The 14103-nt window shown below is 51.2% G+C and overlaps 5 protein-coding genes across 5 annotated transcripts; 3 read left to right on the forward strand and 2 right to left on the reverse strand.

Moving 5' to 3' along the window:
- Positions 1-1949: 1949 nt before the first annotated feature.
- Positions 1950-2903, forward strand: MYCFIDRAFT_34089 (uncharacterized protein; the record flags this gene model as incomplete). Its single annotated transcript, XM_007931422.1, has 2 exons — positions 1950-2153; positions 2220-2903. The coding sequence occupies 2 exons, from the start codon at positions 1950-1952 to the stop codon at positions 2901-2903; spliced, it is 888 nt and encodes a 295-aa protein (XP_007929613.1).
- A 1855-nt stretch (positions 2904-4758) lies between these two features.
- Positions 4759-8167, reverse strand: MYCFIDRAFT_199209 (uncharacterized protein; the record flags this gene model as incomplete). The annotated part of the gene is made up of 4 exons (XM_007931977.1): positions 4759-4996; positions 5052-5390; positions 6341-7934; positions 8158-8167. 4 exons carry the CDS (start codon positions 8165-8167, stop codon positions 4759-4761), a joined length of 2181 nt encoding a protein of 726 aa, XP_007930168.1.
- A 530-nt stretch (positions 8168-8697) lies between these two features.
- MYCFIDRAFT_79474 (uncharacterized protein) lies at positions 8698-10211 on the forward strand (the record flags this gene model as incomplete). Its single annotated transcript, XM_007931978.1, has 4 exons — positions 8698-8768; positions 8835-9284; positions 9340-10000; positions 10155-10211. 4 exons carry the CDS (start codon positions 8698-8700, stop codon positions 10209-10211), a joined length of 1239 nt encoding a protein of 412 aa, XP_007930169.1.
- An 806-nt stretch (positions 10212-11017) lies between these two features.
- MYCFIDRAFT_87337 (uncharacterized protein) lies at positions 11018-11952 on the reverse strand. Its single transcript, XM_007931979.1, has 4 exons — positions 11696-11952; positions 11600-11632; positions 11390-11436; positions 11018-11327 (listed from the first exon to the last, which is right to left on the reverse strand). Exons 1-4 carry the CDS (start codon positions 11895-11897, stop codon positions 11154-11156), a joined length of 456 nt encoding a protein of 151 aa, XP_007930170.1. The 5' UTR covers positions 11898-11952; the 3' UTR covers positions 11018-11153.
- A 931-nt stretch (positions 11953-12883) lies between these two features.
- Positions 12884-13560, forward strand: MYCFIDRAFT_199212 (uncharacterized protein; the record flags this gene model as incomplete). The annotated part of the gene is made up of 2 exons (XM_007931980.1): positions 12884-13116; positions 13167-13560. 2 exons carry the CDS (start codon positions 12884-12886, stop codon positions 13558-13560), a joined length of 627 nt encoding a protein of 208 aa, XP_007930171.1.
- Between the last annotated feature and the right edge of the window lie 543 nt (positions 13561-14103).

Below are 14103 nucleotides of genomic sequence, written 5' to 3' on the forward strand. Positions count from 1 at the left end.
CAATACCCCTCTTGACAAAGCCCATGTCAAAGCATTTTTTAATACAACTACATCGTTGCCTTTTCCGGCGATGGTTTGGGAGTTTTCGAGCGTTCTGGCGGCGGAAAGCATTTGCAGGGCGCAAAGAGGTGGATCAACGATGCTCGGCCTTATTAAGCCAAGGCACTGATGCACATGGCGTTATGATGATGGACGGCCACACGACAAAAACCCCTTTTGTTTTTCCTTGCCTTTCTTGAATGTATGACGTGAACAGAAATAGCAATTCGACAGCAGATAGTGTGTGTGTGTGTGTGTGCGAAGTAGACAGACAGCAAGATTCGGGACGAACAGCACGAAAAGAATAGAGAGCAGACCTGCTGGTTTCTGCGAAATGAGCAACGACAACGCAGCGCAGCGCAACGAATGACAAGAGGAAGATGGCAAAAAAGGTGATCGCTTGTGTTGTTGTGGGGAGTAAGAGTGGGCTAATGTGGAGAAGGAGATGTGGGAAAACTTGTTTTTTTTTTCGTTTTTCTGGAAACGACGCGAACTTATGCTTGACGAAAACTGGAACAACTATCCCCACCGACCGACTCTTGAGATACCAATTTTTGGGAGGTCCGGTCGTCTTTTTGTACCTTTACCTTGTTCCGATTTTAGGTAGTCTAGGTTCTTTTTTTTTTGTTTTGCGCCTTAGGAGGCCCCCGAATCTCAAATCTTCTTTGATTTCATAATGGAATTTTTTTTCTTTGGGGAAATTTTCTAAGTGAGGTAGGTTCTTTTGGTCAAATTCTGTCTGATGAAAGTTTGTTATAGATTTTTTTTCTGAGATGATGCTCGCTCGTCTTTGATTTTTTTTTTCCGCGTTAGCAGGATATATTCTCTATCCATTTTTTCTACGCTGCGACTTTATACGATCTTTTTATAATTGAAAGGTCTTTATAGCTTTGACTCTCATCTTGCCTCGCTAATAGCTTGAGTTCAAACGGTATAGCGTTGTTAATCCAAGCCGCAGACCTAGTTGACTTCGTTAGGAGCTCGAGGCTGCAGAATTTGCGCTAATTTCGTCCTTATATATATCTAATTTCTTTTAGTGCATGTTTAGTTCCGTAACATATACTTCTAGACTTAAGCGTAATGTTTCTAAACGAGTAGGGAGTAAATAAAAGACATGTTGAGCTATAATATTGTCGTCTTGTAGACTCCGTACGTTGAAGCCGGCGTTCAAGATTGAAAGCTTCATGCTAGATGAGTTGTTTTCTGGGTCGTGGTGCTACTTCATTCGTTTGGTGACGTAGACGTTTCTAATGCCTATCGCTATGCTTTTTGTTTCAAGACCTTTTTGCGCTTCTTCGAGGTGCTTCTCTTTCTTTCTAAGCATGATATGGAGAGCTGCGCACTTGTGTTGTAGAAGGTGAGCGCAGATCCCGACTTCCTCCTGTTACGACGTAGACTTTCCGGGATAGGTCGGGGATGTCTATGTTGGTTGGGGGTCAAATGTGTGCTTGCTTTTTGAGTATTTTGATGGGATTTTGTTCTGAGATGGTAGTGAGAGGGGGAGGAATAAAATCAGGAAGCGTTCTAGAGTGATATTCGACTGTGAAATGGAAGTAGCTGCCGCTGACATTCATGTTGTGTCAAGAGCCTTGTGATGCCGTTGATGGAGAAGTACAATGTATAGATGCTTTTGCCCGGCTGGAAGTCTCTTCTTCGGGAATCGAGAGACTATATGTATCGCCATGGAGGCTACAGATTTGACGATCCATCTCTTGTGATCAACATGATGGACTGGGAGTGAAGTCGAGAGGAAGAAGGATAGAGTTTCATCACACTTTCACCAGTCGGATCGGGCCGAAACGTTGCTGCCGGGCCCTGCTTCCCTGCTTGAACAGCACGAACCTCTTGATCGTCATGCCATACCATCGTGCCTTCACTTCTGAACTGTGTCTCTTCAAGACATCGTCGATATGGCCAAGCATGGAGCGCTGGAAGAATGGGCAACATGGCTATTCTCGCCCACATGGTCAGCAATGCTTTTCGCAGTCGTGGTGGCCATTGCACTCCCACTCATATTCCACTGGGCCTTGTACAGGAAGACGGCAGCAAAAGAGCTTGCAAGCTTCTTGCTTGTTGGACCGAGCGGATCTGGCAAGACCAGCCTGTTCACTTTGGTAGTGTCTCCCAAGTCGAGGATGGATCGATGTGTTGAGCTAATGATGATGACGACGATGATGTAGCTTGCAAACGGCAGTACAGCCACAACTCACACCTCCCAAGAACCTCAAGATGCCATCTGTCAACTGCCTTCGAAGATCCGCTCGTCAGAGGACAAGTATCGCTCTGAAAACGATAACGCTCCTCGATCGCAACCCAAGTTCCAGCTTGTAGACACTCCAGGGCATGGAAAGCTAAGACATCATGCGCTGTCCTCTGTGACCGCGAGTAGTGCACTGAAGGGGCTTTTGTTCGTGGTGGATAGCGCGGCTATAAGCTCGGCGGCGGGGCTGGCAGAAGCTGCAGAATTCTTGCATGATATCCTCCTCGTCTTGCAGAAACGTCATACCCAGAGTCGGAGCTCAAAGGGCCCAGAATCAATGCCTGTGCTGGTCGCAGCGAACAAGCAAGATGTCTTCACTTCGCTGCCTACGGCGATGGTGAAGACGAAGTTGGAGGAGGAGATCGCGAAAGTTAGACAGAGCAAGAGTAAAGGCGTTATAGACAGTGGCATTGATGTGGATGACAACCCTGTTGGAGACGATGAGCAGAATTGGCTTGGAGAATTTGGAGCCGGCGACTTCAGGTTTTCGCAAATGGAAGAGCATGGGATTGATGTCAAGGTCATGGGTGGTAACGTGAAAGGCGAGGGAGACCAGGCTGGACATATTGATGGCTGGTGGGTCTGGATCGGTGAGAATATCTAGGCGCGTATGCTCTCCGACGACTGCCATGGAGTCTCAAAACACCCATCTTCCATTGCCATCACCAAGAGATGTGCCTTCAGCTGATCCTTCTCCTCACATCTTGGTTACTGGTCTGGTGCAACATTGAGATCAAAGGAGTCTGGAACTAGTGGAACAAAGCTACTGCTTGAAGGCAGAGGCCTGTAAGCAAGCCTCTTCGCTTCCTTTCCACTATCCAAAGACTGCTCAAGACCATATGGCAGCCCGTGCGACTCGTGTAAAACTCGGCAACGACGATGTATACTTCGCAGTATGAGAGTCTGCTGCTGAAAATAAATGGACTTGGAGCAAAGGCCCATGCTGATCGCGGTCGACGCCGAGCAGTGCTATGCCCCCAGTGTTCCAGGGGAGCTTCGCAGTGGAGTTCGCTTGCTCGACTTTAGGAATCACGCCTGTATCTTTGATTACGAGGGGTTCAATGGCCGGAGTTGGCCGATTCACATGCGCGACGGCGGATATAATGGCTGGAAACTCTATATCAGGTGAATGCTACCAGAGGCATTTACTAAAACATTGGAAGAATTCCAACAGCCAAAATCAATGCTGATGCTGTAGTGCATTGCAGCAACTATAGCATCGGCATTATGCACTACAGCATCGTCCAGATCTGTTTGTAGCAACTTCATGGTCGTACCATGAGTGCCGGGATACATCGGTAGCGTAGTACTCTTCGGCACGTTCGCAAACGGAGAGCTAGTTGATTCTCTGTGGGGGAGCCCTCTATAGACACATGTTTCGCCAATTCCGGCGCATCTTGAGCATGTTGGTCTCAACTCATCGCACTGGCATCTATCAGTGAGAGCGGCTGCCGCGAATCGCCTAGGGATTGACTTTGACTCTTCGCCGCTTGCAATATCGGCAGCCTCCACGAGACTTCGTGTGAGCTTTGCGTGGAACGAAAGACTTCGGTGCAGATGGTACGATTGCTCCAGCCGAACTCGAAAGACAGATTGAAAGGGCCCGGTGGCCTGATCGGGAGCCATTGTCCATGTTCAGGATATATCGTTTTGTCCTCCGGCGTGGCCAGGCGCAGACTGAATACTCCAGATATCGAGTCAGAGCCTCGCGGTGCTATGGCTGAGGGATGCTTGGTCCATGTGACTCCATGGACTGCTGTTGCTCCAGGGCGAAGATGAAGCATTTCGTCGACCTCAGCACATTGGGTGGTGAGAGCAGTGCAGTGAAGACAGACCCCGGCCCGGTTCTCGGCCCGTGTGCCAGCAAAGATGGACTATTATTATCAACCCCATTGATAAGTGAGCTTGACAAAATGCCAGCAACATCCGCGAACATGATGGGGCGAGATCTTGACATCAGATGGAATTGTTCTATAATAGCGTATGTCTGCTGCACGTAATTTCTGATTCTTCCATTCCCGTCTTTCCGCCCTGCCATTTTTTCTTCCGCGACGCGACGCCACATCTGCCCGTGAGACACGGCTCGGATGAACATTTCTTAGTTCCCACACGGCAAGCACCAATAAATCATGGGTTTGATGGTCAAGACACGGCAGAACGCGGCTGCGGTGACATGATTCTTGGGACGTAAGCGCTAGGTGGATGTATGTATGTTGCGCAGCGAGATGTGGGCGGGAGAGAGAGAGAGAGAGAGAGTACTCTGAGAATATGCGGCATGCCGCCAATGAAGCGGCTTGTCCGATACATAGCTGGCTGGGCACCGGGAAGATGGTGAAGAGAGGGAGAGAAGACGGAGGTACCCGATGGTCGTGGATTTTGTACACAAGGCGGGTGTAAGAGACGTGATCAGATGTGTATTTCATTTCATTCTCATGAGCCTCGTAGCAGTCTAGAGCTGTCTATGGCTTGAAGTCGTAAACGAGCTTGACTCGAAGAACATCATTTCCCTTCCTGGACACCACACGTCGAACGTGTCTTCGCTGACCGTCAACCTCAGCAAAGCCCCAAACTTGGTCTGCGATCCAACCATTCTGCTGGCTCTCGGTGTGGCTCATAATGACATCGCCGTCCATGCATTCCTGTGCCCAGCCCTCCTTGAGGAAGTCATCTTCGGTGATATCTGCGACCTTGACATACCTAAATTTCGTCATTAGCAGAGGCTCAAGAATGAACTACTCAAAGAGCGACCGACTTGTTCCACCCCTTGACCTTGCCCCAGTACTGGATGTCACGATCGCCCCACTCGCCATTCATGATTCTCTGTTCCAGCTGCACCACACCACCGGTAGAGATTTGCTCTTGGTCGAGGTGGATGCCATCGCCCTCCTCGTATTGCTTGAGTTTGATCTCGATAGCGCTGTAGTTTGCGGCCTGTCGTACCAGCCAAGGAACGCCCTGCTGCTTGAGCATGTCGGCCGTGCCATCGGAAATCTTCTTGTTCATGTCGTAGTCCGCTGTCATATTATGGACGTTGATCTCTGGTGGGGCTGCCATCCTGGTCTGTCTGTATGCTGGATTGATTCCCTGTGTGCTGTTCCTGATGTAAGTAAGAGCTCGGGGGAAGAAAAGGTGCAGAAGAAGCTGCAGTGCATCTATAAGAATTTCCCCAAGCTAAGCGCGTGGTTCAGAGTGGCGCCGATAGAAACCAGACCACCGAGGCTCTGGGCTCGTGGGCAGCGGAATTCCTCAAGAGCGAGCCACGAAACCTGTAACAAGGCCGACAGCCTGAACGCCGGGTCGCAGGATGATTTGCGCGTCGGCTTGTTGGTTGTCGCTACAGCTACATGCGTTATCATCAGGTCAGATGAACAGCGAAACGAAGAAATACGGTGCCTGACGATCATCGCGACCACCGAGGTTCTCCAGCACAAGCATCTCCCATTGGTTCCGTGGAAAGTGGCCGAAGTTCAGCGGCAGCGTGAGGGGCGAAGCCGAGCGAGGTCCCACGCTCGTTCGTACAGTCGTACACAAGCTCAAGAAGCCACAAACGGCTCGGTGTCTGTAGAAATCGGTGGAGGTTGGTAAGAGAACTTGGAAAGAGGGGGAGGATGGAGAGGCCGCCGAAAAGTTCCACCATCTCCGGGAGTCTAATTGCGATTCAGCTTGTGCATTATCGTGCATTGTGCCTGTCCTGGACAGCTTCATGACGATTCTAGTGACGAGCAGGAGATATTTGACTCGGACAGGATAGGCGGTGACAGATTGAAGCAAGATTTCCCACATGTCCACATTTTTGCCCGCAGCTCCAACATACAAATGGGGACGGGCAAAACACAGCAGTTTGTGCCATCTCTTTGTGCAATTCGGACCGCAGGTTGGGTATTTATGCTATGTACAAGTCCACAAATCCGGCAGTCGTCAACGTGACGCGATGATGCGATGATGCTCATGCGTGATGTGGCGATATATGCTCAGGATGAGGGTTTCATCTGTCCACAGGCACTGCATGTCCACCATTTATGTTCCATGAAAGCGCCGCACCCATAGCAATTCCAACCCAGACTAGCATTTGGATCTGGTGGCTTCACAGGGAAGCGATCAGCCGAAGACATAGGCTCGGGCTTGATCTTTCGAGGAGGAGCTGTCTTTGATCGCCTGTCGTGACCACTGTTTGCTCGTGCGTTGACCATGACCGCTTGTGACCGCTCCACACCGCAGGCATCGCAGGCTAGGAATTGTAGCGGATTGATGCAAGTACAAATTTCGCAGCTCCACTGATCGCTATCGCTGCTCGGAAACGTCGTGAACGTTGATGGTAGTGCTTCAACTTCAAGATCGTCACTCTTTGCCTTGGCTGTGGCAGCTTTCTGTCTGCTCGACGATGCCTTCGGACTCAGATTGGCGTCAAGTTGTTTGCGCTTGGTTGATGTCGTATCCGCCGACGAGGACGGCTTTGAAGCAAGTGGAACTGGAGGCGCAGACCTCCTCTGGTCGCCTTTCGAAGGTTCTTTTTGCTGAGATGGCAAATCAGGACTCGCAAGTCTAGTGCTTTCTTCCATTGCCCATTTCAGCTGATCCTCCTCACTAGGATGGTTCTGGTGGTCAATGGAAGGCAGATTCATGCCAGCACTGTAAAGTCCATTCTCAGGACTCCACTCGAGACCGCCGCTGCCGGATTTCTCCACGAAAGTGCCGTTCAGCTTCTGCTCTTCCTCCTCCTCCATCAACTCGTAAAGCGCCTGTGCGATGGCTCTGTTGTTAGCGTCATCCTCTTCGGCCTTCGTCTTGAAGGTATTATTCGACGATTGCTCTGACAGCTTGCCGGCATCGGATCGCCCTGAAGCACATCCCTTATTAATGGTGTTGCGTCGGGTGATCTGGTCAGTAATGACTTTGCGCACATCACCTCCAAGCTGATGAATTGCTCTTCCACCAAGTCTCTGCCCAGAGCCTTGCATCAGCGCACCTTGAGCCTTACGCTTCTCTGCGGATTCACGAGCAATCCGGCGCAACTCGTGAGGTGGCAAAGCACTATTACCAGCATGACCACCAAGACGTTGACCTGAGCCCAAGAATCCCTCACCAGTGTAGCCTTTCCGCATCAATGTCTCAGCCTCGTCACGAAGTTCGTCCCATAACTTGTGGAAATTGCTGTCGTGCTCTCCCCAGACATTGTGCGAGAGCTCATGCAGCAACGTGTCGAGTATCTCCTCAGTCGGCAGGAAAAGATCTGGGCTGTGGTGGTAGCGAAGACGAAGGCAGATTTTGTAACCTTTGTTGATATTTAGACCGAGTAGGTTTTGCTCTGGAGGAAGGAACTCTGCCAGGACCTGTACTCGCCAGCCTCGTTTCCGCATTATTGGCTTCACCATGGAAGCGACTCTGCGCAGAATCGTGAGGGCAGCATCTCCGCGTTGCAAGCCAGCTAAATGCTCGTAGGTGGTGAAGAGCGGTTCCTGTTCTTTGAGCTGTGCAGCTGACGATCTCTGAACGCCACTTGGGCCGCCATTAGAAGCCTGTCGATTGCGTCCAGTGTATCCAGCGCCCATGCGGTGGTCGCCTTGAGGTCCTGGGGGGCGCCAACCTGACATGTCTCGTTTCCGTGCTGCAGTCGAGCTTGAGTGCTTCTCCGACCCTGGTCCTGCCGTTCGCGATGTCATGCATCTAGATCAAGGTCATGTGTGAGCGACGGCGAGCCTTCTCGCGGCGATGCTGTTGAGTGTTCTTTACAAAGTGAGATTTATTCCAGACAGTGTTGAGGCGACAGATGGAAGTTACGCGTGGATGTGAGTTGTTGAAGGGAGGGACGCGTAGGCAGAGAAGCCTAAGAGGTTCGAAGGTCTTGGATGGCGACTTACAAAGCAGCATGCTACACACAAGAACGGCAACACGTGACCATATGAGGCGATCGCAGTCGACAGATTTGACCTTCCCGTTGCTCCCACGGCTTTCATAGATTTGACGAATGTGTTGGTGTTGCATGTTGCAGCAAAAGAACTCGAACGCTGTTTTGCCATGTCGGAGTTCGGCGGATGAGATCATGCCGATGCCGATGTCTTGCCGAATGGCTTGGCAGTGCTCTCCCTCTTTACCTCTTCGTTCACGTCGACGTCAATCACCACCGCATTACTAAGTTGCTGTGTGTGACAGACAGAGTCGTCCTGTGTCCAATTCAAAGAAGCAGCAGATGAAAAAGACCTCGCCTTGACATCCTGATAGGTTCTGACTCTCCATCTGCTACAGAAGCCCGCTCTTACTCCGCCCGCGTAGCCGAGGCCTGGCGATGCCGTCGATGCTGCATCAGTGAACAAACTGTGATTTCTATATCTTCATCTCATCATCAGCCAGGTCGGCAAGATCAACAGGACTGAATTCAGGCATCAGTGTAGAACTACAAGATGACTGCGACAGAACGGATTTCTCAGATCGCCACACAGCTGAATCCTCTGGCAACACCTGTCGATAAAATGTCAGCCTGAGCCCGGTGCGGCTGGCACATGACGATACTCTTATTTGACTGACCTCATGAGCGTAGAACACAAAAGCATCCTGACGATGTTGTAATCACGCTTGCAATCCGGACGCCGCTTACGAAAGCTGGCCGAGGCGCTATGAAGGATACTCTACTGGATGGCCTAGTCTTCAAGATTCTCGAGCAAGTCGTGCAAAGGTGCAACATCGATCCGAAGCTGGTCGACGACATATGCCTTGGCAATGTTCGCGATGGCAAAGCTGCCTATTACTGCCGTGCTGCAGCTCTTGCCGCTGGCTTCCCCAACACTACAGCAGCATCGTCAAGCTCCAGGTTCTGTTCTTCTGGACTTACTGCCACCCAACACATTGCCACGGAAGTCGCGACCGGAATCATCGACATCGGGGTAGCTGTGGGCGCCGAATTGCTGTCCACTCCCATCCCTCGACTTGACCGCGACTTTGTGGAAGAGGTCATGGCCAATCAAGAAGCTGCAGATTGCATGATTCCCATGTCAGTATATGCTTGAATCGTGAGGAACGTCCAGCGCAGGCTAATGAGCAGGCAGGGGCGGCACGTCTGAAATCACTGCCAAGCACTTCAACATCTCGCGAGAACAGCAAGACAGGTATGCTGTGGAATCTTACCGCCGCGCAGAAAATGCCCAGAAATCCGGCTGGTTCATGGATGAAGTTGCTCCCATTACTGTCAAGAAAGACGGCAAAGAAGTTCTCATTGAACAAGATGAGATTCGCTACGGCACCACTTATGAGAAGATCGCCAAACTTCCTGGCTCTTTCAAGGAATACGGCGATCGCAGCACGGCCGGGAATAGCAGCCAGGTCACCGATGGCGCAGCTGCCCTTCTGCTGATGAAGCGCTCGAAGGCTCTAGAACTTGGTCAGCCTATTCTTGGCAAGTATGTCGGAACTGCTCTAGCTGGCCTACCACCGAGAATCATGGGTATCGGACCAAGTCTAGCGATTCCAAAATTGCTTGCAAAATATGGTCTTGATCTCAACAAAGACATTGATGTCATTGAGATCAATGAAGCTTTCGCTTCCATGGCAGTGTACTGTCGCGACAAACTTGGATTGAGTTGGGATAAGATGAATCCCAGAGGCGGCGCCATAGCCTTAGGCCATCCTTTTGGCATGACTGGAGTACGTCAGATTGTGACGGGGCTCAGCGAATGCAGGCGAACGAAGCAGAAGATACTGTTGACCTCGGTGAGTAAACCAAAGGGCAAAAGCCAGCCCCCCACCCTGCACATTCCTGCCTAGTAGCCCTCGTGTCTCACTCTCGAGCGGCAATCGCTTCACCTGATTACAAACGGCTTTTTTTTTCTCGCTTAGGACATCTGCTAACGCTTCTACCCTTTAGATGTGTCTTGGGACGGGAATGGGAATGGCTGGCCTTTTCGTCAATGAGCAGCTATAATGACAAGATATGATCTTGATCTGAGCAGCATCGAAGGCGTATTACCGCGGAGTTAGGCTGGTGAGTCCATCAAAAGCTGGCCTGTTCTAGGTAAATGCGGAGTCGTCACAAAACCCTTCCTGTCGAGCCATTTCTTCATGAATCTGCATAAGCGAGCGAGCAAACTTTGCTGCTGGGAAGCCTTGACCTCACTATATCTTCCATGTGAACGAGATGTCATGATCACTGATGCTTGCATGAGGCTCAAAGTCGTTGACCGTTGCCAGGTGCCCTTCACGTGCTGTTCTCAAGCTGAATTTCCTGTCACATAAACACAATCATCAGCACCTGACAATATGTCAAGGACGTGTCCAATGCTCTCCTTCGATCGCTGGAGAGCATAGGTTGAGAGGATGTATGGCAGGACCAAAGACTTGTAAGATCACAATGGGAATTCGGGAATTTGGTGCTTTGGGACCAACACCAACAACACGTGCGAAGCTCAATACGATCGATTCGAGACGGTTGCACGTATCTTGGAGTGCAATCCTTGCAGGAATACATTCAGCAAAGACAAAGGTGAATATGAGACTGCGGCAAAATGTAGATGGCCCGACTGATATGGCGTTCGGCCCTAAGCTGGAACCCTGTCTTCGATCAAAGCATATGAACTGCGTTCTGGACCAGTCTCCAGCCAGAAGATCAATGGGCTCTGCGGGATTCGATCGTCAGATCACTCATAGCTCTTGCACAATCCTCTGCAAATCGCAAGTAGGATCTACAGTGGAAATGGCGATTATGGGTGTGAGGCTGATTGGTGGTATCTTACTCTACCTGAACATCATGCAGGTATGCTCCTCCATCGTAGCAGCACGAATATTTCGCGTGCAGTGAATATCTTCCTTGACGCCATGCCTTGCCTTCCCAGATGCTTTTCTCCAAACCCCACGAGCAAAAATGCGCTTATGCGACGAGGGTGCTGGCGGTGGCGCTCTCGTATCTCCAGGTTGGTGGGAGGGCACCGACGGTCTTGTAGTAGCGGGAGAGACGGTGGATACGGGATTCGATCAGAATCAGGCGGAACTTGCTGTCCTTGTCCTTGCGGTTGCGCTCGAGGTGCTTGCGGACAGCGACGGCCTGGGAAGAAGAATGTTAGAATGAAACAGTCAGTATATCGACATGGTGTTTGAAGAACACACCTTCTTGATGAGCATGTAAAGGTCCTCTGGGATTTCCGGGGCGAGGCCTATTCATCTCTCTGTCAGTCTGTGACCAAGCAGAGGCTTTGATTTATGTTGCGTGCGCAAAGGCAGCAATTGTGATATGTCCATCTCCTGTCAAGCCACTGTTTCAGGCTTGCGTTCCCCTTCCATTTCAGACAGGCTGTACGAGGCGCGAGGTAGGCATACCGTTGGACTTGAGGATACGGAGGATCTTGTTACCTGTGGGCGCATTCGTCAGTTCTCCAGTTCTCTACCTTTTCACTCTCGACAGCAGTTTCTTACCGGTGACAATCTTGACCTGGGCAACACCGTGGCTGTCACGGAGAACGACACCAATCTGCGATGGAGTGGCGCCCTTCTTCGCGAGCTTGCAGATCTGATCAACGACGGCATCCGGGGTGGTCTTGAGCCATGCTGGTGGAGCGCGCGAATATGGGATGGCACTCGAAGAGATACCCTTTCCGTTGCTGTGAAGACGACCCATCTTGGCGGTGTTGGCGGAGGAAGAGGTGTCGAGGAATCTGCGTTGTCGTTCACGCTTGCGAGATCAGAGGTCGCTGTTCAGTGGGCATGAATTTCTTTCTGAGTGGGTGCGGCCCTTCCCGAAGCACAGGCCAAGCACGAAGCGCCAAGCCTCTTCCTCCTCCAACCTCACGTTCCCCCTTCGCACTCTTTCACCGATCTCATCAAGAACTGGCACAGCTCCTCCACGATACCATCTTGTGCGCTTGCTGCCCCTAGACTCAAATGCAGTGCTCTCTTCCTCCTCATTCTGCGTGGCGTTCGCGATGCAAATTTCAGGAGACTGCTGTGCGATGCGTGCGCTCATCGTGGAACAGCCGCGCTCCAAGCGTGTCTGTTGGCCTGATTTGCTGTTTCACGTGCAGCACGAGAGTCGCCATTGAATTCTGTGATTGTGTGCACCTTTCTGTTTGTCATGCAATAGCCACGAGAGATGGAGGCATCTGAGAATTGTTTGCCGGCTGCCTGCATCGATTTTTGCTCGTCGGAGACAGCAGCATCAAGCTCAAGCTCTGGAAAGCCATGCTTGACGCTGGTTGTCATCGCATTGGAACACTCAAAAGTCTTCACTGTCGATGTGGCTGACATTGACTAGTCTCACAGTTGTCGGCGCACGACTCTAGGTTGCTAGTCTCACTTATCCGCAACCGCCAATTATTGGTTGGCCCCTCACTCACTTGTTGTGCATGATTGTCACATGCAGCTGTTTCAGTTGATTGCAAGTGCTCGTCCAGCTCAAAACAAGATTTCATTTGCCATCAAACTCTGCCTTTTACAAACACACCGACTCAGCAACCAACACTTCCGAACCCGACTCAACCACACTTCAACCAACATACTTCCACCTTCAACAACACTTCAACGCATTGCGTAGTGAGCAGCTGCGACCCAGAACTTGCCAACAAGAGTCCATCACCATCTCAAGAAACCCGATACATCATCGACATCATGCTTTTCGTCCTTCCAGTGCTCGCCATCCTCGGCGCTGCCTACGCCGACGAGACGACATGCGAAACTACGGTTGTCACAACAAGCACCATCTCATTCACTACTACTGTGACCCTTGAGAGTGCTGCTGGCGCGACTACTGCGCCGCCAGCGCCTCCAACCTACCCCACCTCTCAGCCACCAGCAGGCGGCACCGCTCCGGCTCCATCGGTCACTGATTGCTCGCTCGCCACGTAAGTTTCTCGCTCACTGCGCTGCTAGCCCTTCACTAATAGCTCGTCAGGGGAACCACATCCGTGGAAGGCGCTGAGACTGCATCCGCATACGCCCACTGCTCGTGCGGCACTCTTGTCATCGGCATCGAAACTACCACTGGCGCCGACGGCATTGTCACTTCGACCTGCGCTGCACCCCCATACCCAGTCGTCGGCACTTCCTCTCCAGGCGCGACCACCGCCGACCCGGTCGGCACTTCTACGACCAGCGGCACTGCTCCAGGCGACACCTCCGCCGGCACCACTACTCAGCCCACCGATTCGTCTTCGGGTCCCACTAGCTCTGGTTCGGCCACTGAGTCCTCCCCAGAGCAGCAAACTGGCAGTGACGCTGGCAAGACGACAGTCAACGGAGTCGCTGCTATGGGCGTCATGGGTCTGGCTTTGCTATTCGGCTACTAAGGTCAAAGCATGAAAAGGCCACTACTATCACGACTGAATTGGAAAGGTCCTTAGTCGACTGGTCCTGAGATATTTGCTTCCTGCATGAGAAACGAGAAAATGATTGATCTGGCGTTACGGGCATGAATTACTGGGTAATGAGTTCAATAAAAGCATACCTAATAATGCAAATGGTGTTCACGGTGCAAGCTCTGATGCACTCGCATCTCTACCCTTCCCCAAACGCTTTCTTTTGTACTCATATTCTTCGTGAGTCATTATGCTATCATCAATCAATCGAACAATGCCGAAATTTGATGCGTCTTCCCCATATGCCGGCTCCGATTATCCCTCCTAGCAACCCCAAAAACGTGATACTTGCAGCTAGGTACAGGGCACTTGTAAGGACGTTCCAGAGTATGCAGACTGAGCTGATGGCGAGACAGATCTTTCGGGTATTGGAAGCCTCGATCACATATGAAGCACTGATGCCGAGTCTTGGCGGCATGACCATGTGCGTTCTTGGCGTGGTGTCGACGACCATTATTCCCGAAAAGATTCTGG

Source organism: Pseudocercospora fijiensis (genome assembly GCF_000340215.1).
Source record: "Pseudocercospora fijiensis CIRAD86 unplaced genomic scaffold MYCFIscaffold_8, whole genome shotgun sequence".
NCBI classification, from domain to species: domain Eukaryota; kingdom Fungi; phylum Ascomycota; class Dothideomycetes; order Mycosphaerellales; family Mycosphaerellaceae; genus Pseudocercospora; species Pseudocercospora fijiensis.

What these genes read in the sequence shown, in the direction of transcription:
- MYCFIDRAFT_87337 (XM_007931979.1), bottom strand. Translation starts at nt 11,897, where the DNA reads ATGGGTCGTCTTCACAGCAACGGAAAGGGTATCTCTTCGAGTGCCATC. An exon ending in CCGTATCCTCAAGTCCAACG is followed by an intron (nt 11,437 to 11,599) that starts GTATGCCTACCT and finishes AGAGATGAATAG; the next exon opens with GCCTCGCCCCGGAAATCCCA. An exon ending in TTTACATGCTCATCAAGAAG is followed by an intron (nt 11,328 to 11,389) that starts GTGTGTTCTTCA and finishes TCTTCTTCCCAG; the next exon opens with GCCGTCGCTGTCCGCAAGCA.